Source organism: Neomonachus schauinslandi, chromosome 3, assembly GCF_002201575.2.
Source record: "Neomonachus schauinslandi chromosome 3, ASM220157v2, whole genome shotgun sequence".
NCBI lineage: Eukaryota > Metazoa > Chordata > Mammalia > Carnivora > Phocidae > Neomonachus > Neomonachus schauinslandi.
Genome location: NC_058405.1, coordinates 186,464,664 through 186,492,187, shown reverse-complemented (window position 1 = coordinate 186,492,187; position 27,524 = coordinate 186,464,664). Strand labels below are relative to the sequence as shown.

At 39.1% G+C, this 27,524-nt stretch overlaps 1 protein-coding gene across 1 annotated transcript in view; it reads left to right on the top strand.

The window, feature by feature from the left end:
* Positions 1 to 27,524, top strand: part of USP40 (ubiquitin specific peptidase 40) — a 76,228-nt gene that overhangs the window by 11,225 nt on the left and 37,479 nt on the right. Inside the window, exons 7-13 of the mRNA XM_044913454.1 lie at positions 549 to 692; positions 3,347 to 3,475; positions 10,226 to 10,321; positions 12,409 to 12,516; positions 19,977 to 20,277; positions 23,476 to 23,557; positions 25,092 to 25,263. Of these exons, the coding sequence (XP_044769389.1) occupies positions 549 to 692; positions 3,347 to 3,475; positions 10,226 to 10,321; positions 12,409 to 12,516; positions 19,977 to 20,277; positions 23,476 to 23,557; positions 25,092 to 25,263 (1,032 nt within the window). The remainder of the gene's footprint in view (positions 1 to 548; positions 693 to 3,346; positions 3,476 to 10,225; positions 10,322 to 12,408; positions 12,517 to 19,976; positions 20,278 to 23,475; positions 23,558 to 25,091; positions 25,264 to 27,524) is intronic.

Here is a 27,524-nt window from a genome sequence, read left to right as displayed (position 1 = left end):
TGGGTCTTAACATTTGGGGAGTAAGAGCCTTTTGAAAGTCTAATGAAAACTGTGGATCTTCTCCCCATAAAAATACAAGTACGCAGACCATGTAATTTCAAGGGTTCAGATCCACTGAAATAGGTCCATAGGTCCCAGGTGAAGAGCTCCAGTCCTTCAGTAAATAAAAGGACCATGTGCTAGGCCAAGTGGAGGCCCCGAGGAGGCCAGGACTCACACAGGGAAGGAGCAGTGTTAAAAGGGGGAGCACCAGTTACAACACGCTTGTCGGATAGCTTCGATGATAGGATATCAACACTAAAAACATGAACTTGGGTTGTAAATTTTTAGTTGTTAACATAAATGAGCAATATCACTTTTAGTCCCATAAAAGAGATGAATTCATATCAAGAGCTGACTTGAATCCAAGATGATAAATTTATGTGATTGAAGGATACGTTTCTCTTAAAACTGCATCACAGGTTGCTTTTTCATATCTTAAGAAACATTATGTATTCTTTTCTATAACTCTGCTTTTAAAACAACTGTAAAAATTTTTCTTTCAACAGTCGGCCAAATTACGTAAGCTGCCTCCCTTTCTTACTGTTTCATTATTAAGATTTAATTTTGATTTTGTGAAGCGTGAACGATACAAGGAAACTAGCTGTTACACGTTCCCTCTCCGGATCAATCTCAAGCCTTTTTGTGAACAGGTTTGAATTATTTTATTGTGAAATTCTTTCTTTTCTCCTCTCAAGATAGGGTCTTTAATTGGCCTCATTTTCGGTTGGCTTATTGCAGAATCTTTCAACCTGGCACAGTTCATATTTTGAGTTGGGTAATTCTTTGTTGTGGGTGCTGTATCCCATGCATTGTAGGGTTGTAAGCTGCATCCCTGGCCTCTGCCTGCTAGATGACAATAGCATCCCACCCTCCCACCCCACCCCCAGTAGTGACAAAAATGTCCAGACCTTACCAAGTGTCCTTGTCTCCTGGGGGAGAGCGTGGATAAAATCAGTCCCAGCTGAGAACTGCCGGTTTATTACAGTCCTTTTGAGTTTCCAAAGTACAGATTTGTTCTCAGTTCTTTTTATTAAACTCTCCTTGAAAAATCTTTGAAAAGAAAACTTAAGAACAAAATTAGAAATGACCCAACATTAGGAGAAATAACCATTAATTAGTACCTTATTATTTGGATTTAGTTTACATGAGATGCAATAATGAATTACACATCTATAAAGTGAATAGGTGATTGGAACTTTGCTAGAATTTATAATCTTTGAGATACAGGAAGGAAAGTTTTGAAAACACATTAATTATGCAATGTCCTTCATAAGCCATTTTAAAATATTTTCTATACAATCGCTGTACATGCCAAGATCAGGGTCATGAGACTCCTGCATTTCTTACTACAAATCGTTATTTGTATGTTTATCAAGACCAGAAAGAACATTTATTAAGTAGCTATTGAGTTTCTTTGTATAAAAATTATATTTTCTTTATTCTTCCGTTCGGATGGGCCGCCTTCTCCTTCAAGCCTGATAGCTGAGCTTTTTGGGTTTTGTTTGACACATAAAGAATGAGCAGTTTTTCCAGAGTAAGTTAATATACCCTCCCCCATTTACTGCCTGAATAAAACAGTTTTTGGGGGCGCCTGGGTGGCTCAGTCGATTAAGCATCCAACTCTTGATCTCAGCTCAGGTCTTGATCTCAGGGTTGTGAGCCCTTGCATTGGGCTCCATGCTGGGCGTGAAGCCTACTTAAAAACAACAACAACAATAATTTTTTTTCAGGATAACTGAGTTAATTCTTTTATAATTTTCCAGTTTTGTTGAGAAATAATTGACAGACATCACTGTACATTTAAGATGTACGGGATGATGGTTTGATTTATATATTGCAGAATGACCACACTAGATTTAGTTAACATGTATCATCTCGTATGGAAAAATTTTAGCTTTTTTAAAAAAAAAGTAGTTTTGGGGCACCTGGGTGGCTCAGTCGTTAAGCGTCTGCCTTCAGCTCAGGTCATGATCCCGGGGTCCTGGGATCGAGCCCCGCATGGGGCTCCCTGCTCTGCGGGAAGCCTGCTTCTCCCTCTCCCACTCCCCCTGCTTGTGTTCCCTCTCTCGCTGTCTCTCTCTCTGTCAAATAAATAAATAAAATCTTTAAAAAAAATAAAAAATAAAAAGAAGTAGTTTGTCACATTATCTTAACATACTTTGAAATTACAAAATTGAAATAGGTGAACCATTGCGCACTAGCTAAGAAATTGACCATAATTTTACTTTTTGATTTCTGTATTCATGAAAAAAATTGTCACTTTGCATCTTTGTTCATCTCTCTTTTGCCTGAACCAGACATTTTAAAAATACTACTTACTGGCGCCTGGGTGGCTCAGTCGTTAAGCGTCTGCCTTCGGCTCAGGTCATGATCCTGGGGTCCTGGGATCGAGTCCCACATCGGGCTCCCTGCTCGGCAGGAAGCCTGCCTCTCCCTCTCCCACTCCCCCTGCTTATGTTCCTGCTCTAGCTATCTCTCTCTCTGTCAAATAAATAAATAAAATCTTAAAAAAAAAAATAAAATAAAAAAATAAAAATACTACTTACTTTAAAAGTACAAAAAAATAAAAGTACAATGTTTCAGGGAAATAAGTTTCTTCAATAATTGACACCCTTCAAGTAGCATGTTCACATGCAAAGTCTCTCTTAACCTAAAGTAGATTTTTTTTTTAATGCCGGTATAAGTGTTCATCAGTTGGGTCAGTCATAATTACAGAGCATGTTAATTATAGAAAAGATTGATCATAGAAGAAAGAACCTGTTCATCCCACTAAACTGCCTCTAAACAAACAGCTAGTATTCACAATTGCTTAATTCCTGTGCTGCAGAGCGCAGTGTCAGGGGGGTGAGAGTGGATGTGGCTCTGACTCTGAGGCCCATGTTGGAGTATGGGACAAATTCAACAGCTAAAGAACACGTTTCTAAAGCAGCATAGTAGGTATAATACAAAGATGGTTTTCTCTTGCTAAAACTGTCCAGACGCATTGGGGAGTGTGTTTTATTAGCCCTTTGGTGTACACGATCTTAGCCAAAGTACATAAAAATAACATTTTGTGTGTTTTCATATTTAAGAGGCAGAATTTGCTTGGTTGTTGTGTGATTGGTATTAGACAAATGATAGTTTTCAATCTAAGAATTGAAAATTTTTAAATTTAAAACCAGTTACTCAAATTTATCTTAATTTACCCTTAAATAACGATAATAAACAGGTTTCTTATTTTCATAGTTGAAATTCTTCCTTCTCTTTGGTCATGTATCTTCCCATTTTACGTAAACTCTCACTGTCTGTGCTCTTTTTTTCACAGAGCGACTCGGACGACTTGGAGTATGTCTATGACCTTTTCTCAGTTATTGTACATAAAGGTGGTTGCTATGGAGGACATTACCACGTGTATGTTAAAGATGTCGATCATCTGGGAAACTGGCAATCCCAGGTAAGCATAGAAATTAGTTCTGGTCTTACTTTGGTGAGGATCATCTTTTGCCATAGTTATGTGTATTTACCCTCAGAAATTTTTATAGGCATGGAAAGTCAATACAGTTAGAAGTTTTAAGTTTTTATTTCTAAATAGTTTCATACTTACAGAAAAATAACCGGCAGTGTAGGAACACCTTCTATGGATACTCTTCACCTGCATCCTTCAGTTGTTAACGATTTGCCAAGTTTGTGCAAACACACACACACACAGTTAACATTATCTTATGAGTACTGAACCATCTGAACTTAAGCTGGAGACATCAGGTCCCTCTACCCCTAAATACTTCTGTGTTTATCTCCTGAGAATAAGGGTGTTACCTTACGTAAGCGGAGATCAAAATCGGAAACTCCCGCATTGAAATGACTACTCTCTAATAAAGAGTTTATACTCCGACTCCACCAGTTGTCTCATCAGATCCTTTACAGCATTTTCTTCCCCACTCTAGTGCCAAGTGCAGGGTCCCGCATTATATTTAGTTAGCATATCTCTTAGATCTCCTGTAATCAGTAACTGTTCCTCAGCTTCTCTTTGTCTTTCGTGGCACCAGCCAAAGATGATGAAGATTTTCCTCCTATACTGTCTTCTAAAAGTTTTATAGTTTTGCCTTTTACATTTTAAATTTCTCAGTCTTTCTGGAATGGTTTCCTATGAATGGGGTGTGATTTCTTTTTTTTTTTTAACCCGGTTGCCCATTACCATTTATTGAATAATCCATTCTTTCACCACCAATCCACAGTGCCAGTTCTGTTATATCAATTGTTTATTTATGTATGAGTCCTTTGGGGCCCCTCTATTCTGTTCCATTGTTCCTTTTTTCTATTCCTAGGCCAATACCACATTGTTTTTTGTTTTTTTTTTTTTTAAGATTTTTTATTTATTTATTTGACAGAGAGAGACACAGCGAGAGCAGGAACACAAGCAGGGGGAGTGGGAGAGGGAGAAGCAGGCTTCCCGCAGAGCAGGGAACCCGATGTGGGGCTCGATCCCAGGACCCTGGGATCATGACCTGAGCCGAAGGCAGACGCTTAACGACCGAGCCACCCAGATGCCCCGACATTGTTAATTTCTGTAGCATTATAGCAGTCATGATATCTGGTAGGGCAAGTGTCCCTATGTGGTGTTACTCTTCAGGAGTGTCTTGGCCTTTTATTCTTCTGTGACCGTTTCTAGAATCAGCTTGTCAGTGTTCACACACACACAACACGCATTCTCAGAAGTAGAATTTTGAACCTACATCTATAAGTCAGATAAATCTTTTCATATTTTAGAGCTTCTTATTGAAAAAGCTTTATAATTTTCTTAAGAATTTGCAGATGTTCTGAGGAAAAGTGCTACCTGGACATCTAGTTCCAATTATTTGCAATGGGAAGAATCAAAGTGTGTTACACACCAACCCCAAACTCTCAACCAGTTGTCTAATGTGTACCTAAAACACAGTGAAATTTCCGTCTGTAAGTTACAAACCATGGTGGGAGGATGTAGAATGCTTATGACGTCTTCCCGACTATCAGGTGCTCTTGTTAACAGTAGTTGCACCACATATAGTAATACGGCTTCTCTGGGTGACAAGAGTGTTCTAGATGCATGTTCTCTTCGTTGGCATTGTTTGCTTTTCAGAACATCCGTCTGCATTTCTCATGCTCCGTCCGTTGTACTTTGGTATTAAAAAGTATATGGATATTTAAAAAGTCAAACTTTTTGTTTGGTATTTACCAGGGAGACATTCTGTGGGGCTGAGCGTCTCAACTTTATATTTTTTGGACTATTTGTGGCTGGTGTATGAAATGCAGTTACCGTTCGTTTATTGATTTTACAAATCAGCCATCTTGCTAAACCTTCTTACGCTGCAGACATCTTTGGAGAAAGACTGTTTTGTTTCACCCTTCCCAGTCCTTTACCTTCCATTTCGTTCGGCCGAGAACGCCGTACACGCATCACTCCCAAATGCTTGTGCCACGTTTGCCAAGACGCTGGTTTGTGGGACACATTCCCATTCAGACCAGGGGAAGGTCTCCTACCCTCATCTGTCTCATTTGGCCCTCAAGGTTTCTGTGCTTAGTTGGAGCTGATTCCTATCATGCTGCCTGTCTTCGCTGCTTTCTTATTTCCAGGGTCCTGTAGTAGAGAGTTCGGGTTCTCTAGAGCAGCCTTCTCCCCCTGCTTCTCAGACAATTATTTGAGCTTCATTTCACTTTCCCTAAAAAATGATGTTGAAGGTTTTTCTCAGATGCCGATATAAGCTTGTGAACAGGTCTAATAAATATTTATTATGTGGTTCATTTCTTCGCCTTGCCCACTGTAGTCTTGGTTTCTTTTTTCCAGGTATGCCTTCATCTGTGTAACCTTTTTTTCCAGTGTTGCCCTGTCTCTTCAGTCTGAGAAAGGGCTCCCACTTTCCGCCCTGGTTCAGCTTCCAGCTCAGGGCATGCGCCTCCGCTCTCCTCAGCGCCACTCCAGCTTTTGTTCAGCCACCGTCTGATTGCCGGCACTTTTAGAGGTGCTGAGGTTTAGCGTCAGTCTTTGACCCATCAAATACTTGCAGTTTCATTTTCCAGTTCATCATTGAGGTCACACACAGAGATAGCCTCGTACAGCGGTGAGGTCACGTGTCTCGAGCGGTGATTCTCTCTTCCGGGTCTTCGTTCTGGGTTGTGCTTCCTTGGACAGCTCCATGCTTACATGTTCACTTCCTCAGAATCGCTTCGCTCTTTTCTGTCATCGTCGGGCTCTTCTCCTGGGTCTGCTGTGTGACTCGAGAGGGCACACAGGCACTCTGTCGTTTGGTTTTGCTCTCCGCACTGCTTCTCTGTTCCTGAAGCTTTGTTACATTAGCAAGGTCTTCCTCCAGGCTTGAAGAACAATCGGAAGATCGCTTTCCATTTGTGCTTAGTATTTCTTCTTATTCACGCCTTCTGTGAAGCATCCCGTTTGTTAAATTTTTTCCTTATTCTGTTCTTCCAGAATCACTACTTTTTCATCCAGAGCTCTATGGTGTTCAAATAATGAGTAGTGCTTTAAGAATTTCAACTTCAGTACATATACCTGCTGGACCCTGCCTGTCTTTTTATTACCATTATTCTGAGAGATTTCTTGCACCCAGAGACATAGGATTCCATATGTTCTAATCATAGCCTGGTATTGTTCTTTCTTCTTATAGTTTGGCAATTTCTTCTTCCCTTTCAAGGAGCTGTTCCCTGCATTCATGGAGTTCTTTAGTAGGCACTGTCTGCAAAGAAATAACTTACATGACCAATCGGACATAATTTTCCCTGCTTTTAAGGCAACATTTCAGAGGCTCCTGGCTGGCTCAGTTGATAGAATGTGCGACTCTTGATCTCAGGGTCGTAAGTTTGAGCCCCGTGTTGGGGGTAAAATTTATTTTAAAAGACAATAAAAATAATAAAGGCAACATTTCTGTCTCTTTTTGTCTAGAAGATGATCCCTTTCTTCTAGTATGGAGGCCATTAACTATTCAAAATGTGACTCTAGATCTGGCTGTGAAAAGGAGCCTGATCTTTGCTTTCTGCTTCTTTAGAGACCTTTTGCTTCATCGATGGTTGAGTGACATTTTCTTGCACATTTGAGGAAGTGGGTCAGAGAAGGCTTCACAACAGCTCCCAGTAGGCAGCCCCGAAGCAGTTCCTACTGTCCCAGCAAGGCCAGGGTTGGACACTGGCGAAGTGGAGGAGGACTGGGCCTGTTTGTCACCTGTGCTGGTCAGATAGGGGGCAGTGCTGGCCTGTCTCTCCCCTTCTGCCATTTTTAAGTCTCTTTCCTTAATCACATCTTAAACATATTAAACGTGCTATTTTATTGGTCTGATAATTGCAGTATCTGAAGGCTTTGTATCTGATTTGGATCTCTGCTGATTCTTTTTTTTAAGATTTTATTTATTCCTCTGAGACACAGAGAAAGAGAGCATGAGCAGGGAGAGAGGCAGAGGAAGAGAGAGAGAAGCAGGCTTCCCGCTGAGCAGAGAGCCCGATGCGGGACTCGATCCCAGGACCCTGGGATCATGACCTGAGCCGAAGGCAGATGCTTAACCATCTGAGCCACCCAGGCGCCCCTGGATATCTGCTGATCCTACTTCCTTATGATCTTGTTATTTTAGACTATAGCCTGTTTGGTTGGTTTTTTAAGAATGTGATTTACTGGAGTAACTTGAGGACTGAGTTGAAAGTGCCTTCCTCCGGAAAAAGTGTTTACCTCTATCACGTGCCTGGGGTCACTTCCAACCCTACTTTAAAATCAGGTCTTGACTTACTGGTTTTAGAGCCGTGCAGCTAATGTAAATTTGGACCAGGAACCCACATGGGGACCTACTTGTGATGACAAAGTATTAGAAATGTTTTTCTAGGGCGCCTGGGTGGCTCAGTCGTTAAGCGTCTGCCTTCGGCTCAGGTCGTGGTCCCAGGGTCCTGGGATCGAGTCCCACATCGGGCTCTCCCTGCTCAACGGGAAGCCTGCTTCGCTGTCTCTCTCTGTCATATAAATAAATAAAATCTTTAAAAAAAAAAAAAAAAGAAAGAAATGTTTTTCTACCTTTATCCAGTATCAAGGTCAAAGCAAGCCAGTTCCTCATTGTCCTTTGTTGTGGAGTGGATTTTTTCTAGGTCGGGTTTGTACTGAGAAGGTAGGTACCTCTTTCTTTCTAGCTGCCTGCTGAAATTTATCTTTGTGGTATAATTTTTAAAAAGTATATACTTGGGGCGCTTGGGGTGACTAAGTTGGTTAAGTGTCCGACTCATGATTTCAGCTCAGGTCATGATGTCGTGGGTCGTGAGACTGAGCCCTGCGTCGGGCTCTGTGCTCAGCAGGGAGGGAGTCTGCTTGAGATTCTTTCTCTCCATCTCCCTCTGCCCCTCTGAACCCAGCTCCTGTGTACTCTTTCAGTCTCTCTCTCTCTCTCAAATAAGTAAATCTTTAAAAAAAAAAAGAAAGAAAGAAAGAAAAAAGTATATACTTGGTTCTTGGAATAGAGGTCCTTGAAATTGCATGAGTGATAGGCATGTCTTTTGTTGTTCATAATGAACCCCTTTCAACCACACCTGAGTTCATGCTAATGGGATGACTCTTGGTGGGGCCTAGATATCTTCAGAGTGAGGGCTGGTCACTAGAGGAAACAACCACATGAATAGAGCATTGGTGTTTTTAGCCCCAGCTCCTGACCTGTGGAGGGAAGAGGAGCTGGTGATTGAGTTCAGTCAGTCAGTCATGCCTGCATGTTGAAACTTCGATTAAAACTCTGAAGCAAGGTATGCCTGGGTGCTCAGTTAGTTAAGCGTCTGCCTTCAGCTCAGGTCATGATCTCAGGATCCTGGGATTGAGTCCCATGTCAGGCACCCTGCTCAGCAGGGTGTCTGCTTCTCAGAACCTCTCCCTCTACCCCTGCTCGTGCGCGAGCTCGTGCACTCTTTCAAATAAATAAATAAAATCTTAAAAAAAAAAAAAAACAATTCAAACCAGGAGGCTAAGGGAGCTTCTGGATGGTGAACACATCCACATGCAGGGAGGGTGGCCACCCTGACTCCATGGGGACAGAAGCTCCTACTCTCAGGGCCCTTCCTGACCTCACCCTATGTACCTTTTCATCTGGCTGTTCATTTGTATCTTTTGTACTAAACTATAGTCCTGTGTATAAGGTCCTGAGTTCTGTGAGCCACTCCAGGAAATTATCAAACCTGAAGTGGGGATTGTAGGAACCCTAGAATTTATAATCAGCCAGGCAGAAGTGCAGGTGGCCTGGGACCCCATTTGTGGCTATTGTCTGAAGTGGGGGCAGTCTTGCAGGACTAAATGAAGTTAGTATCAAAACTGAACTGAATTGTGAGACCCAGATGGTGTCAGAGGACCGCAGAACTGGTTGTTTGGAAAACCAGTCATTCAACTCCATACTTTGGGGGGTCCTTAGACTTTGTCTCCCATACCTCATCCTGTATGAGCATCAGAGTGGAAGCTGTGTCAGCAAGGTGGGACAGCTGGAGGCCTCAACTCTGGATTTCCTCCCTGGGTTCCCATTTCACTTGTTCTCTGAGGATTTCCCTGATACTCTCTTGGTAATTCAGTGTGTGTTTTAAAAAAAGTGCCTTTGTTTGTTTTGTTGTGTTTACCTATCCAGCATTTTTAGCAATCTTTTAGTAGAATGGTTGTATTTAGTCTACCATTTTGTTTTGCTGTCTCTTTATTATTTTTGTCTCTTGTTATTAGGTCTATTTGATTTATGGTTTTAAGTCAAATGAAAATACTTTTGCAAGATGGCGTGTATAAAAAAAAATCAGTGAATAAAAATACCTTATTTTGACATGTTCCCTAATAACTTCATAAGGTGGGGTGCAAATTTGGACGATCAGGAAGTAGAAGCGAGCACTGAGCTGCTCTTGCCAGTGACACACAACATGTCAGGATTCGTAGGCTGCAGCTGAAGTGGTGCCTACCGGGAACCTGTCGGGACCTACCATGTGTGTGTTGTGCTGGGAGTTATCTCACGGTCCCGTTCACAGAGAATGCCAGAGAGGTTAAATGACGTATCGGGGATTAGTCAGCCAGAGCTGGAAATCAAAGCCAGGTCTGCCGAATTCCAAAGTATACCTAAGTTATAACGATGTTTTTATCGTCATTTCTCCATTTTGAAACTTCCACAACATGAACATTTCTATTTTGTTAATTACCTTTTAAGGGATAAATTTTTATTGTTTTCCTTTCTAGGAGGAAAAAAGCAAACCAGATGTGAATTTAAAAGATCTCCAGAATGAAGAAGAGATTGACGATCCACTGATAATTCTGAAAGTGATCTTACTACAGGTAGAGAGAGAGTTTATATTTGTGTGTGTGTTTCAGATAGGCACACATATGTGTGAGAATTCATTGATAGAACTGATATCGATACTATTTATAGTCTTAATCCTTTGGGACATTCTCTGTGTCTATTTTTACAGTTTGTTTATTGGAGACTTTCTGGTTATTGAAAAATTCATGTTTGTGGTAGAAAAATTTGAGAGAAAAAAACTAGGAAATATGTTAAAAGTATAAATAAACCAAGTACCCAGTAATTGTTAACACTTTGATGTATATTCTTTGCATTCTGTCTTCTTTGTGTTTATATACATATATTGGGATTGGGTTATAGGGTTTTGGGTATTACTGTTCTTTTAAATAGAATTGGGATTTACCGTACGTATTGTTTTTGGAATTTGCTATCGTCCCATGTTATCCTTCTACTCTCTGTAGTTCCTGAGGTTATGCCCCCTTTTTCATTCCTAATATTGATACACCGATAATGCCTCAAGTATATGACTTTTTAACGTTTCCTTAGCGCTGTGTTGTAAAGGTGGTAAGTTCCTTGCATGTATTTATCCATTCTTAAAAAGGCTTTCTTAACTCTTTACCATGGACCTCACTGAGTCCTTTAACCACCTTGGTCTTGGCCACTGTATCAGTCTGCTGGGGCTGCCATAACAAAGGACCACAGACTGGGGGGCTTAAACAACAGAAATTTATTTTCTCACAGTCGTGGAGGCTGGGAGTCCAAGATCAAGGTGCCAGCAGGTTTATTCTCTCCTGAGGCCTCTCCATGGCTGGCAGATGGCCACCTCCTCGCTGTGTGCTCACATGGCCTTTCCTCTGTACCTACGCATCTCAAGGATCTCTGTCTATTTCTTCTTCTTCTGACTCCAATCAGATTAGACTAGGACCCACCCTAAAGACCTCATTTTTAACATCAACACTTCTTTAAAGGCCCTAACCAAATAAAGTCAAAGTTGAAATCTTGAGGGTTAAGGAGTCAACATATGAATTGGCAGGGGGGTGGGGGATGGACACATTTCAGCCCAAAATAGTCACTTCTTTCTCCCTTTTATTTTTTTTCTTTTTTTTCTTTTTAAAGATTTTATTTATTTATTTGACAGAGAGAGCGAGAGAGCACAAGCAGGGAGAACAGTAGAGGCAGAGGGAGAAGCAGGCTCCCTGCCAAGCAGGGAGCCCGATGCGGGGCTCGATCCCAGGACCCTGAGATCATGACCTGAGCCGAAGGCAGACACTTAACCATCTGAGCCACCCAGGCGCCCCTCTTCTTACTCCCTTTTAAAACTTGTTTATATTTGGAAACAGAAGAGATATTGATAATCCTTTTTTGCACTTAAATATTTCTTTCTTTTTTTTTTTTTTTAAGATTTTATTTATTTGACAGAGACAGCAAGAGAGGGAACACAAGCAGGGGGAGTGGGAGAGGGAGAAGCAGTCTTCCCGTGGAGCAGGGAGCGCAATACGGGGCTCGATCCCAGGACCCTGGGATCATGACCTGAGCCGAAAGCAGATGCTTAACGACTGAGCCACCCAGGCGCACTTAAATATTTCTTGTAAAAATCCCACAAAATATCAGGAATTTACCCAATCTCAGAATATTCTTTGGATACTCTTTAAATGTTTAAACTTGGGGCGCCTGGGTGGCTTAGTCGTTGAGCGTCCAACTCTTCATTTTGGCTCAGGCCATGATCTTAGGGTTGTGAGATCGAGCTCCACATCGGTCTCTGCCTTTAGCAGGGAGTCTGCTTAGGATTCTCTCTCTGCCTCTGCCTCTGCCCCTCCTCCCACTCATGTGTGCGCATGCTCTCTCTCTCTGTCTTTCTCAAAAAAAAATAAGTAAATTGTTAAAAATAAATAAATAAACGTTTAAGCTTTGGTGCAGGAAAGCACAATTCAAGTTTTCTACGCTGAGGCTTAATCTACTTTTTAAAAAAATTTTTTATTTTGAAACAATTATGGTTAATCCACTTACATGTTCGCTGTCTTAGGCCCATTTAATTAGATTTAATCCTGTTGGTCCCTTTGAACTCATAAATGTTTCAGTTAAATCTCATCACATTTTCTTAAATGATTGTTTCTTTCAAAAGGAGGAGAATAATGTAATCCCTGTTGATCACCTGGGCCAGAAACTCTTGAAAAAGATAGGAACGTCTTGGAACAAGAAGTACAAAAAACAGTATGGACCACTGCGAAAGGTAATACATGACATCCATACAGGAGGTCCTGTGCCAGGAAATTTTATTATGATCCCTTTGCAATGAAAATTTAGGTGAAAATAAAATCAGTATTTTTATTTAATGGTTAAAGTTCAATTAAGTTACTTATTAAACATTATTAAGTAATTTATCATAGAATCAAGAAGTAGAAAAAGAAGAGGGGAAAGGCTTGTAATACAACAGCAAAAAATGTCATGAAGTTCATACCATAAAGCTCATCATTTTACTTACAGAAATGTCTTAAGGCATTCCCGCAATTTTCCCCTGATCTTTCTTTTACACATAATCCTGTTAAATTTGGTGATCAGGTTTCCTGGGCTGTGAGATTAGATGCAAAAACTGAACACAGGTCAGACAACTTGACTGAAAACAAACACACCAACACTTAGTAAATATTTTTATTTACTTATAGAAGCAAGGAGCTTACACACTTCAGTAAGTATTTAAGTGCATCTTTTAATGAGACCACACTTCAGAAATGAATGTTGGCTTAATGACTCTGAGTCCATAGCGTAAGTTTTAAGGTTTTCATTTAAAATGATTGGGTCACTGTCTCAGTATTTTACTCTTAAGCGTGATATTAGCTGTGCAGGTTTTTTAAAAATATAAATACCCTTTATAAGTTTGAGAGAGTTAGCTTTTTTTAATTGCTGACTGATAGTTTCATCTTCAGTAGAGGTTGGATTTTATCAAATGCTGACTGTTTTTATACCCTTTATTCTGTTAATGTGGTGAATTCCATTGACCTTTTTAATGTTGAGCAACTCATATTTCTGAGATAAATCCCACTTGGTCATGAAATTTTAATGTATTGCAACATTCATTTGGCCTGTATTTAGGATTTTTGTTTCTACATTTGCCAGAGATATTAGTCTTTGGTTTTCTTTTTTTGTAATGTCTTTGTCAGATTTTAGTGTCAGGGTTATATAGGACTCAGAAGTCGGGAAACACTCCTTTATATTCTTGGAAAGAATTCTCTAAGACTGATTTTTTTTTTCTTAAATGTTTGGTGAAGCTACTGAGACCTGAAAATTTTTTTATTTTATTTTAATTCCAGTGTAGTTAACATACAGTGTTCTGTTAGTTTCAGTTGTACAACATAGGGACTCAACAGTTCCATAGGTTACTCAGTATTGATCGTGATAAGTATCCTCTTCATCCCCTTCATCTGTTTCCCCTGTCCCCCTACCCACCTCCCCTCTGGTGACCATTAGTTTGTTCTCTCTAGTTAAGAGTCTATTTCTTGGTTTGTCTCTTTTTTTTTCCTTCGTTTGTTTTGTTTCTTAAGTTCCACATATGAGTGAAATCATGGTATTTGTCTTTATCTGAGTGGCTTATCTCTCTTACCATAATACACAGCAGCTCCATCCATATTGTTGCAAATGGCAAGATTTCATTTTTTTTTAATGGCTGAGTGATATCCATTGTATGTAAATACCATATCTTGATCCATTCATCTGTTGACGGACGCTTGGGCTGCTTCCATATCTTGGCTATTGTAAATAATGCTGCAATAAACACAGCGGTGCATGCATCCCTTCAAATTAGTGTTTTTGTGTTCTTTGGGTAAATGCAGTAGTGTGATTACTGGATTGTAGGGTAGTTCTGTTTTTAACTTTTTGAGGACCCTCCATACTGTTTTCCACAGTGGCTGCACCAGTGTGCATTCCCACCAACAGTGCACCAGGGTGCCTTTTCCTCCACATCCTTGCCAACACCTGTTGTTTCTTTGTGGTTTTTATTTTAGCCATTCTGACAGGTGTGAGGTGATATCTCATTGTAGTTTTGATTTGCATTTCCCTGGTGAGTGATTTTGAGCATCTTTTCATGTCTCTTGGCCATCTGGATGTCTTCTTTAGGGAAATGTCTGTTCATGTCTTCTGTCCATGTTATAATTGGATTGTTTGATTTTTTTGGTGTTTCATTATATAGTTCTTTGTATGTTTTAGATACTAAACCTTTATTGGGTATGTCATTTGCAAATATCTTCTCCTATTCAGTAGGTTGTCTTTTATTTTGTTGGTTGTTTCCTTTGCTGTGCAGAAGCTTTTTATTTTGAGGTAGTCCCAATAGTTTATTTTTGCTTGTTTCCCTTGCCTTAGGAGACCTATCTAGAAGGATATTGCTACCATCAGTGTCAGAGAAATTACGGTGCTTGTGCTCTCTTCTAGGATTTTTATGATTTCAGGTCTCACAATTAGGTCCTTAATCCATTTTGAGTTTATTTTTGTGTGTGGTGTAAGAAAGCGATCCAGTTTCATTCTTTTGTATGTCACTGTCCAGTTTTCCCAGCACTTATTTGTTGAAGAGGCTGTCTTTCTCCCATTGCATATTCTTGCCTCCTTTGTCGAAGATTAGTTGACCATGTAATTGTGGGTTTATTTCTAGGCTTTCTGTTCTGTTGAGACCTGAAATTTTTTTTGGAGTGAGGTTTTTTAATTATAGTTTAAATTTTTTTGATTGTAGTGTTATTTAGATTTTCTGTTCTTGCATTATTTTGGAAAATTGTGTTTTTTAAGGATTTTGTTCTTTTATCTATGATGTCAGATTTATTGGCATAAAGTTATTCACAGTATCCCGTATTCTCTGTAGTGTCTGCAGTACCTGAAGTTATTTCTTCTTTTTCATTCCTAATATTAGTAATTTGTATTTTTTCACCTTTTTTTCATCAGTCTTGCTTGGGGTCTATCAAGTTTATTAAACTTTTTAAAAAACAAACTTTGCTTCTGTTGATTTTCTCTCTTGCTCATCTGTTTTCTATCATTGATTTCTGCTCTTGTTTTTAATTATTTCCTTCCTTTTTCTTCTGGGATCTAATTTGATCAACTTTTTTCTAGCTTGGTATCTCAGTTGTTTTTAAACCTTCCTTTTAATACAAGCTTTTAAAGCTATAAATTTCCTTGTAAGGACTAATTTAGCTGCAGACAAGTCTGACATGTTTTCATTATCATTCCATTCAAAATATTTTGTAATTTCCCTCATGATTTTTTTTGGAACTGTGTTGCTTAATTTCCAAATATTTGGGGATTTCTTTTTATTTTTTTGTTTTATCTATAAGTTGATTTCTAGTTAATTCCATTGTACTCTGAGAACACGTTCTCCATGATTTTAGTTCTTTTGAATTTATTGAGACTTGTTTCACACTTCAGAATATGGTCTCTGTTGCTGAAAATTCTGTGTTCACCAGAAAAGTTATTTTTTGCAGTTGTTGGGTATGTTGTTTTATAAATGTCAACTATGTCAAATTGGTTAATAGCATTTGTGTTTCTTTTCTGTCTTTACTAATTTTTCTCTTTTGCTTTTATCAGTTACTAAGGGAGTAGTTTAAATCTCCAACTGTAATCGAGAATTCATCCTTTCCCCCTTTTACTTTGGACAGTTTTATTTCATGTACCCTGAATTGATAGTATTAGATGCATACACCTTTTGGATTTTTATGGCATCCTGATGTACACTGCCCTTCCTTTATCTCTGCTAGTATTCCTTGCTTTAAAATATATCTTGTTTGATATTAATGTAACCCTGCAAGCTTTTTTATACAAGTGTGTCTCTTGCAAACAATATGAAGTTGGTTCTTATTTATTTTGGACAGTTGTGATTTTTAAGTAATTTATTTTTCTTTTTAAAGTAAAATTTTTTGGGGTGCCTGGGTGGCTCAGCTGGTGAAGTGTCTGCCTTCAGCTCAGGTCATGATCTCAGCGTCCTGGGATCGAGTCCCACGTCGGGCTCCTTGCTCAGCGGGGAGTCTGCTTCTTTGTCCCTCCCCTGGCTTGTGCTCTCTCTCTCTCACTCTCTCTCTGTCTAAATAAATAAATAAAATCTTTTTTAAAAAATAAAGTTTGTTAGCATAAAGTTGTTTGAAATATCACCATATTATCCTTATCAAGTCCATAAGAGCAGATGTTATGTTCCCTGTTTCATTTCTGATATTGATCATTTGTGCGTTTTAGCTTTCTTTTTCATCAGTCTTGCCTAGGGGTTTATCACATCTGTTAAACTCTTCAGAAAAGCAGCTATGTATTTGTTGATTCTTCTCTACTTTTCTCTGTTCATCTGTTTCCTATCAGATGATAGTTTGATAGTTTCTTTTAATTAGAATGTTTAGTCCATTTGGTTTTAATGCAGTAATTAATATGGTTGAGTTTGAATTTACCATCGAGGTATTTGTTTTTTATTTGCCTCCTCTGTTTTTTGCTCCTTCATTCTTCCTCACCCTTTAGGTTAATCAAGTGATTTTTAGTCTTTCATCTTTATCTCCTCTGTTGGCTAATATATTGCAATATTTCTTTAATATTTTTATTCTAGGGATTATAGTGTACATAAATCAACATTACCAACTATGGGTTAATAGTATACCATTTCCTGAACAGTGTAAGATGCTCGCAGTGGTATCTGCTGTTGCCTTTTATTGAACCATGACATGTAAATTCTACTCTGTGTTACTTATTTTTATTAATATTATTTCTGCTTTAAACACTTAGGCAACTTTTAAAGAAATTAATGGAAAAATAGTGCTTTATATTTATCCATTCTGGTGTTCATTGCTGCTTTTCACACATTCAGCTGTGCATCCAGTATAATTTCAATTTTGATTGAAATCTTTATTTTGTCTTCAGTTTTTTTAAAGGATATTTTTGCTGGATATAAAATTCTAGTTTAATAGTTTTTATTTTTTCCTTTCAGCAACTTAAAAGATGTCGTTCCATTATGTCTTGGCTTCCATTATTTTGGCTCAAAAGGCTAGTGTCACTTGAACATAATGTGTCTTTTTCTCTGCCTGCTTTTAAGATTTTTTCTTTTTTTCTTTGTTTTCTAGCTTCTTAACAATAATGTGTCCCAGTGTGGTACTCTGTGTTTATTTGCTTTGTATTAAGTTTTTTATATGTATAGCTTGAAGTCTTTCTTTAATTTTGACCATTATACTTTCAATTTGGTTGTCTGCCCCATTATTTCTTTCTTCTCCTTCTAGGACTACAGTTACATAGAAATTAGACCATTCAGGATTTCCTCACAGATCTTAAAGAACTGAGGTTTTCTTCTTTTTCTTATTTTTAACCTCTCCTTCAACATGGATAATTTACATTGTTCCATCTTCAAGTTCATTGTTTTTTTCTTTGGCTATATCCAGTCTTCCTTCCATTAAGCCCAGCTTAGTGAACTTTTTATTTAGATATTGTAGTTTCCAGCTTTAGAATTTCCACTTAGCTCTGATTGAGAGTATCCATTTCTCTGCTGAAATTCCCTATCTGAACCCACTCTGTTCATCCTTTCCTATAAATTTTTGAAGATCTAATTGGCTTTATTAAGTCATACAAATTAAATATTTTTAATAGCTATTTACTATCATAATATCTGGATTATTTCTGGGGCTCTTTCTATTAACTTTTATTTCCCTTATAAATTGACTGTGTCCTCTCTTGATTATGAATCACACTGTCCTGTTTGTGTATCATTTAATCTTATATTGCCTACCAGACATTGTGGATTATATCATTGTTCTTTAAAGAGTTTTGCATTATGCTCTAACAGGCTGCTAAATCTCCTTGATCCTATGGAAGCTTCATTTTAGGCTTTGTAGCGTGGGTCTGTCGTAGTTTTGGTCTTAGTCCTGGGGGAATGCATGGTCCTTCCTGTTAAGGCAGAGGTTAGAAAATGGTGGCCTGGGGGCAGAATATGGCCTGCTGCCTGTTTTTGTACAGCCCTGAGCTAAGAACTATCTTTACATTTTTAAATGGTTATTTTTTTTTAAGTTATAATAGGTACTTACGTAACGTGCTCTAGTTTGCCTCTTAAGCTCACAAAGCCTAAAATAGTTACTATCTGGCCCTTTACAAGCTTACCAGACCTTGGCCTAAGGCATGGCCCTTCTAGGATTTCAACAGAAAGCCTCAGATGTTTGTCATATGCCTCTGTCTTGTCAGAACTTCAATTCCCTGTTCTTTCTACCCAGAAGTCTCTGCTAAAATCTCTGTTCAAATCGTGAATCTATCAGCTGTTGCTTTCTGTGGGGTTTCTTGCATCTTGGGCTGTCCATGTACCAATCAGGAGTCAGTCAGGATTTGAGGGGGATTTGGTATAGATTTGGGGCTCCTTAATGCAACTCCTTCTCTTTCGCTTTCCAGCCCCTCTGGCATTTTCAAATTCTGTTTCCTCAGCTCAGTAAGACTCCTGTCCTTTGCTTGAACTCTCCCACCCTGCACCGCCATAAAGTGGGAACCAGTGGCTTCATGTAAAACTCACCTAGTTTGCGTCCCTCTTGAAGAATTATGTCCCCTGTGCTTAAGCCTGTTTCTGGTTATTCTCCAAATACTTGTTTTCATTATTTTGTCGAGAGTTTATCATTTCTTATCAGAAAAGTTAGTCCAGTAAAAGTTCTCTACCATTACTGGAACCAGACTCTGCTGAAGTTTGAGGCTGAAAAGAATTAATCCTCACTTCTCAAACAAAGGAAAAAAATGGCTACTCTCTGATTATCGTTATTTGATTGTACCTAAACAAATTAGCTGCAACACTGTTTTACTATCTTTTATACACAGTATTAACAGTATTGTCTTTGCGTCATAGACCTATTTCCTTTTGTTTGTGATAAAAGAGTACTTTGATTAGAGGATTGGCACTGCTGCACATTATTCCCATCCAAGTGGAAAATGAGAAAGTCACCTTTCCGTATTGATTAATGGGCTAAGCAGACGTTGCATATGCCTCCCAAGTGATTTTCTGGATAAAGTAAGTTTGTGCTGAGAGAAGAAGAGACGCAAGGCCACACAGCAATCAGGGAGTGAGAGGAGAAAAAGAGTGGAGATGGAAAGGGGGGATGGGCAGTGAGGAAAACTGCTTTTTTCTTCTTAATCCTTCAGTTAGAACTTGAGAAATAGTCTTTGGGATTAAGACATAAGCTTTCCGTGCTTTGATTTCCTGAGCTAACCTGTCAGTTCCCTGGACAGACAACATTCGGTTTAGTTAATATTACGTGACAATGTAGGCTTATAATTATGACTTTATTCCATCAGAGTTTGTATGAGTTACTAGTTTGAAAATTCTCTTCTGTGGTGCTTTACTGTGTGATTGCCTTTGTTTGTGCTTTGTTTGTTTAGATTGCTTTAAACATCTCAGAAGTGTTTGTTCTACCTAATCTGTTTTAGTAAAGTTCTTTTTTCAAAAATGGTGTTACTGAGGTAGAATTAACATATTTTTCAGATTGCAGCGTGGCAGCTTTGTCCCTTGATGTGACTGTTAGACTGTTTAACAGAGAGCACTCTGATTTTTATTTAATGTTCTACCATGACCCAAATGGATTTTTTTTCCTCCTAGCTGGCTAGGGCAAAAATAAAGGTGAAGTTCAAATATCTAGTCACAGAAAGGAAGATGTAGATTTTTTAATGTGTCCAATTAAAAAATTTTTTTTATTAACCTAGTATTTGTTTTTTGTCTCTGTATAGTTCTTACAGCTTCATTCCCAGGTATTTCTACTCAGTTCAGATGAAAGTACAGTTAGTCTATTGAAGAACGGTTCTCTCCAGGCTGAGTCTGATTTCCAAAGGAATGATCAACATATTTTCAAGACACTTACTTCAGAATCCCCAGGATTAAATGATAGAACCTCCTGTCCCCACTGGTTTGACATAAATGATTCCAAAGTCCAACCAATCAAGGAAAAAGATATTGAACGGCAGTTTCAGGGTAAAGAAAGTGCCTACATGTTGTTTTATCGGAAATACCAGTTGCAGAGACCCCCAGAAGGTATGGAAAGAGAAATATTCCTATTTGTTCAAGTTGATGATGTCAGAGGATAAATATTGAATGCTATTTGAATTTTTACCCTTTTAAAAGAAAGTATACTCTTGGAACATTTTTAAATATTTTCAGGCTAACAGTAAGAAATACATTATGCCTGGGTGGCTCAGTTGTTAAGCATCTGCCTTCGGCTCAGGTCATGATCCCAGGGTCCTGGGATCAAGCCCCACATCGGGCTCCCTGCTCGGCAGGAAGCCTGCTTCTCCCTCTCCCACTCCCCCTGCTTGTGTTCCCTCTCTCGCTGTGTCTCTGTCTGTCAAATAAATAAATAAAATCTTTAAAAAAAAAAATACATTATGCCAAAAGAAATCCAACAATCTATCATTTTATATTTCTGTTTTTTTTTTTTTTCCCCTTCTAATGATATAAGGCCATAGTTAGTGTTTCAGGTTTGGTTTTTCTTGGATTGCATAATGGTTTCTTGTGTGGACCAACCTGCGTACGATTGCCCTATGCTTAGGCTTGGCTCTGTCATTTGGCCATGTGTTTGTCGCCTTTGAGTTGTAAGTGGCCTTGGTTTTGTTTTCATGTGTGCCCTTTTATTGCCCTCTTTTTTTCTTTCCCTCAAGGTAATTAATGTGTTTTATGAGCAGCTGAAGTATCTTCAAAGCGTTCTTTGTTAAACCTTCTAAGACAGCTCGTACCAGGCTGGCTAAACACTGAGACCCACAATGATAAATTTATTAATTGAGATCACTAACATGAATCAGTATGTAAGACTTTGGTCGCTTCCCAAAGTCTACTCAAAAGTAAAAAAATCCTAACCAGGAAAGTTCCTTAGATAGAGGCGTATCTGTAGTGACAAATGAGGACACTGTTCTCAGAAAATGAGAATAGTAATCATTTTTAAAAGCATAAGAAAAAAGAAGTTACTAATTTGCATGTGAGTCAAAGGAAATTAACTTTCTGGTTCTAAAACAATTACATAATTATTCTGTTTAACCAGAAATTCTAGGCTTTATTTTTCTGACGGAGGAAAAATGTAGTCATGGCTCTGATAAAAATATTCTGAAGCAGAATTCACAGTTATAGAAATATATATTAACAAAAAAAGAATATGTTCAGATGGGGTATTGTCTTTTTCCCTGAATTGGATTTTAGTACGCGCATGTTTTGACTGTATACTGAATGGTAGTTTTCCATTTAGCTTAGGAATTGAATAAAGGTCTGGCGAAAATCTTGATGGACTTTTTGTGGGGATAAAGGGATGGAACTTGGCAAAATGATTCTAACATCCATCTAGAGAGGTAAACGTTCATGAAAACTGAAGAAGGGCCTGCCAAATTGACTCTCAGTAAAACCTCTTTGTAGAGCTTCAGCCATTCAGACAGTGCTGTGCTCATGCAGAGAGGTGGACACATCACTGGATGGAGGAGAGCCAGCCCAGAAGTCCACCCAAGTATTTTTAAAATTTTAGGGGCGCCGGGGTGGCTCATTCGTTGAGCGTCTGCCTTCGGCTCAGGTCATGATCTCAGGGTCCTGGCATCGAGCCCCGCATCAAATAAATAAATAAAATCTTTAAAAAAAAGAAAAAGGTTTTAATCCGTGGTAAGGTGATTTTTCAGATAAACGGGAGGAGAGTGAATTACTCAAGAACTAGAGCGGGAAGTTGGTTAGCAGCCAGTCCCTTGAATTAGCAGTCAGTGTAGTCAAGTGACTGTAATCATCACTTGAATGAAATTTGAGTTCCTTTAATGTTTATGTTAAAAAGGAACCTTAAAATGTATAAAATATATATTTCTGATATAAAGGTAGGGGAGACTTTTCTAAGCTTAAAAGCAAAGAAAGAAAAGTTAAGGAAAAGGGTTACAAACCTTAAACAATATAAAAGGCAAATGACAAGCCTAGTGGGAAACAGCTAAATATATGACAAGTTTATTTCCCATCTGCAGAGTGCTTTTACAGATATTTCATTGTGCTTAGTAGAAAATTGGGAAAAGGATATAAATAAGCAATGTACAAAAGAAGAAATAGGAACAACCAATAAACTGGGAAAAAAAAAAAAATCAGGGGCGCCTGGATGGCTCAGTCTGAGTAAGTGTCTGCATTTGGCTTAGGTCATGATCCCAGGGTTCTGGGATCAAGCCCTGAGGCAGGCTCCCTCCTCAGCGGGGAGTCTGCTTGTCCCTCTTTCTCTGCCCCCCCCCCCCGCTTACGTTCTCTCTCTCTCAAAAAAAAAAAAAAAATCTTTATTAAAGAAAAAAAATCATAATCAAAAAATAGGAATTGAAACAGCAATGAGATATGCCACTTTTTCCTACCAAGTTAAATGTTTTTGTTAATCTTGTTCTCGACAGTTGGCACTTCCTCTACAGCTGGTAGGTATATAAAGTCCTATGACCAGTTTGGTTATATGTATTTAAAAACCTTAAACTGGTAATTCTACTTCTGCAAATCTGTCTTGAAATAATCAGAGCTGTGTATAAATATAAATATTCATGTTCAAAGATGTTTGTTACTCCCATTATTTTATAATAATGACTAGAAATACCTATCAGAAAAAGATTGGTTAGTTTAATTATGCTATTTATAGAATGAACTAGTATGCAATCATTTAAAACTTTGGAGAAATACAAATATGAAGTGAAAAAGCGCGTTACAGATTTATTAAATACAATCCCAGTCGCTTTAAGTAAGTGTGTGCGTGGGTGTGTGTATGTGCATGTACGTGCGTGTGTGTGGGTAAATGTACGCATACAGACACGTTGTGTAGGTACAGAAGAAAGACCAGAAGTACATGTAACACGTTTTAGCAGTATCTCTTGGGAATGGGATTATAGGTATTAGCTTTTATATCCTTTTATATATTCTATATAAAAGATATAGAATATCTTTTATATTCTAGAATTTTTATGGTGGCAATTACTACATTTGTTATCAGGAAGAAAATAGTGGGTGTTCTTTTTAAAAAGTATATTTAAAGAGAATTGAAGAAATGGAATCCTTCTAGCGTGGCATAAAGAACTGTTTATCTTCCATTTGTTCTAATGTTTTCATATTTCAGATGGGAAAACTGAGATCCACAGGAAGTTAGCATTCACAAAGATAGTTAGAGGCTTCCTAGCTCCCAGCACATACTTTCCAGATCCCCAGCAGCCAGATTCCATTTCGTCAGCCCAAGTTAATGAAGCGTTCTGTTCACAGCTCGAGCTAATCCAAGATACGGGGTTCCATGTCATTTGCTGAATGAAATGGACGCAGCCAACATTGAACTGCAAACAAAAAGGTAATTTTAACTTACTTTTAGAGTTTGAATGGTTTTTTTCTGGAGAACAAGGATCTCATTTAGGTCTTAAGTCTTCAGTCAGGAAAATTAAAAAGGAAAAAAACCCAACTAATCAATGCCTGTGTCTGTGTAGCTGCTGAATTTTTATAGGCAGAGTATCTTACTTTGAAATCATCCTTATCTGTGAGAGTGAATGAAACAATGTCACATAAATGGCCACTGCTGAGTAGGGATGAAGCCTCAGAAGCCTGGAGAAATCAGTGAACACCTAGGACGTTAAGTGAATTGTATCCTAGACCGTCAGGTGATTCCCGAGGTGCAGAGAGAGCCTGGGTGAAAGTCACCCCTCGTAAGTTAAGTCGTCGTGGGGACCCGGCCCATAGTGATAGAAGACCAGAGGCGGGCAAGAGGAAAGAATGTGGTTTCTGCAAATTGCCAGGCTTCGTGTCAGTCCGGGCAGAAACCTGTAATAGGTTATCACAGGCATGGTTTGTGAGGAGTTGCTCATCTCATCTTCTCTTTTGAGGTCTCACCTTGGACCCCGAGGAACTGTATCTTTATTTGCTCTCTGCCAGGGTCAGTGGGGTATTGGGTTAGGGAAGTGGATGTTCTCGTGGCCTCCTTGTGGACCCACATGGCTTCCTTGTGGACCCACGTGGCTGGTTGATTATGTAGCCAGGATGTGTTCAACATTTTTATCATTGGCTCAAAACTGGAGAAAAAAAGGAGCAGGTAGATTGAATGGCAAACCACTATCAAAGGAAATCAAGACACTAAAAATATAAAAACTAGGATAAAATATCTTAAACAGGCCAAACCTCGTGAGTGGGTGCGGACTAGCAGTGGGTGTTCACAGCCACAACCAAAGGGGTTTCGCCAGCCAGCACTAAGCTTTTTAATGCGGCCATCGGAAAAGCTAGCGCTGTCTCTGACCACATGAATAGAATTGTGTCGGGAGTATCCGAGCAGTGGCCGTGGCCTCATCCAGCTCTCCCGGGGCCACACTGCCTCGAGCGGAATGCCGGGCAGCAGCTCCAGGGCAGCAGAGCAGATTCAGAGACGAGCCGCCAGCTCTGGGCCGCCGCTGAGGATGTTCGACCTGGGGAGAGTAGACTGGAGGATCGTGAGACCCACTTTAAATACTCTACAGGAGAGTCAGGGGGCTCTGGTGGAGGTAAGGAGGAACTAGAAGTTTGTGAATTTGGCACTTACCACAATTACAGGAGGAAAGGTTTCTAGCATATTTATAACTATATTCCCATTGTTGGAAGATTTTGAGTTTCGATCCTTAGAGAAATGTTGCATGATGTATATTAAAATTCATTTTCCTTGGAATTCGTGGTGGCAGAGCTGAAATTTTGCTATTCACTGAGAAACTAAAATGAAAATTTTGGAGCATGGAAGAAAAGGACATTAGTAATAATTACTTAGGTAGAATAGATTATTTATATTGTAAATCAAGTATTTTTGGTTTGGGATAAAACCGTGTGTTACAAAAACAGAGCATTTCTGTATTTTTTATGCCTCTTTAAAGGGCAGAATGGGATTCTACAAACAATAATTTTGAGTTGCATCTCCACCTGGGCCCTCATTATCATTTCTTCAATGGGGCTCTGCACCCAATCGTCTCTCAAGCAGAAAGTGTGTGGGATTTAACCTTTGATAAAAGAAAAACTTTAGGAGATCTTCGACAGTCAATATTTCAGGTAATTTAGCCTTGCTTCCTCTTAATTTAGACATTAAGGTCCATCTCAGGCTGGATTCTCCTTTTCAGAAATCCTGTTTAGGATTCAACTATTTATTTTTCAAAGCACTTAAGAAAATCCTCCATCTTCCACTCCTGAGGGTTGACCCACATGTTCACTCCTCACTTGTACGTCTTTTAGAGAGGCTCTTCTGCACAAGTGGGACCCGCACTGTCCTGCCAGCAGGCTTTCGGGGGGGGAATCAAGGCTGGTACATGTATTTTGGGGAGAGAAAAAGTATAAGGCTGTTTCTTTTTTGGAAAGTAAAAGAAAATTATTTTTTGGAAGCAGTAAAAAGATAAGCGTGTTGCTGGAGCACCTGGCTGGCTCAGTTGGTTAAGTGTCTGCCCTCTCAGGTCATGATCCCAGGGTCTTAGGATCAAGCCCCAAGTCTGGCTCCCAGCTCAGTGGGGAGTCTGCTTCTCCCTCTGCCCCTCCACTCATGCACGATCTCCCCCTCTCTCTCAAATAAATAAAATCTTAAAAAAATAAGTAAATAAGCATGTTGCCTAAAAACAAGAACTAAACAAACAAGCAACTAACATTTCTCCCTTTCCAAAGTATAGGATAGCATTTATTACTAAAATTTTTCAGGGGATGAAAATACCTTCTGTTGTTCAGTAAAAACAAGCATTGTTGTAAATCCTTACATCCAAGTAATCGACCCAAGTGTGTTTTCATATAAATTATGTCCTTTGGTTCTTTAATCTCAGGGTAACCTAAAGGCAAGCTAATCCCATTTTAAAGGTGAAAAACTTGTAATTTAGAGATCTAGTGGCTTGCAGTCAGACTTCTGGTTGTGGTAGAACTAGGCCTCAGCCCTGGTCTCCTTACTCTTTCCGTCCTTTTGATCATACTTCCTCACCTCTCACTACTTCCTGATCAAGGAAAAGGAAAATAGAAAATGTAGGCTTTGGGGCACCTGAGTGGCTCAGTCAGTTAAGCATCTGACTCTTGATTTCAGCTCAGGTCATGATCTCAGGGTTGTGAGATTGAGCCCTGAGTCGGGCTCCGCACTTAACAGGGAGTCAGCTTGAGATTCCCTCGCTCTCTCCCTCTGCCCCTCCCCCTAGCATGTGCACGTTCACTCGTGCTCTCTCTCTCTCTCTAAAATAAATAAATCTTAAAAAAAAAAAAAAGAAAATGTAGGCTTTTATTTTTTGCAGAAATAAATGAATTTTCTGGCAAACTCATCAATCCCCAAAATTATTAGCTTTCTTTTTTTCTATTTTTCTCTTGTACAAAGCAAAGCAAGCCAATTTCTTTGTTAACCTTAGTTGATTTGAATGATATTTCAGTTTTGGATTAGTATCAGGATTTCTAAAATTTCCTCATGTTTCCAAATTTTTGCATTAAAAATTCATCCCTGAGCCAGTCCCGCAGTGTTGGTGTAAGTGGACGTGGGGAGCTGACCCTGTCTAGGGGGGCCTTTCATATGGAACAGACCTGTTCACTTTCATAGGTTTTAGATTCGCTCCAGTTTGCTTTCTGGTGTTTGAAGTGCACATCTCTGTTATCTTAGAAGTAAGCCCCTGGCGGGAGGCTACAAGAATAGTGCAGTTAACTAATCATGTGTAAAGAGGAAATTTTTTTTTTTTTTTAAGATTTTATTTATTTATTTGAGAGAGAAGGAGCGCATGAGCCGGAGCAAGGGCAGAGAAGGAAGCAGGCTCCCTACTGAGCAGGGAGCCCCATATGGGGCTCGATCCCAGGACCCTGAGATCATGACCTGAGCAGAAGGCAGACACTTAACCAACTGAGCCACCCAGGTGCCCCAGGAAATGTCTTTTTAAGAGAACTACCTTGTGCTATTGTGGAGAGAGGCGAAATAGGACTGACTTTATGGGTGATATTATTCTGGTGAGATGACCAGTCCCCCCAGAGTCTTGGATCTAGAAACTTAAAAAAACAAATCCATGGTCCCATAGAAACTGGTAATGCCACTTTTTGAATTTATGGTGCAAAACTTCCTTTCAGATTATTGAGAATTTTAATGTGTGCTAGAGTCCATGCTGCTTTTCCCTGAATGGTACTAATTAAACAAATGATTTTTGCTCTTTTGGACAAAGATTCCTGGGCTGGCATGGTGATCAGTTTGCCTTCTGATAAAAGTGGTCTTCCCATAAATTAAGTACAGTTGTTCATGGTGTATGCCAGCATTCTCCAGTCATTAATGGATGAGCTTGACCATCTTTGGATTTGGCTAATTTAGTAACGAGTGA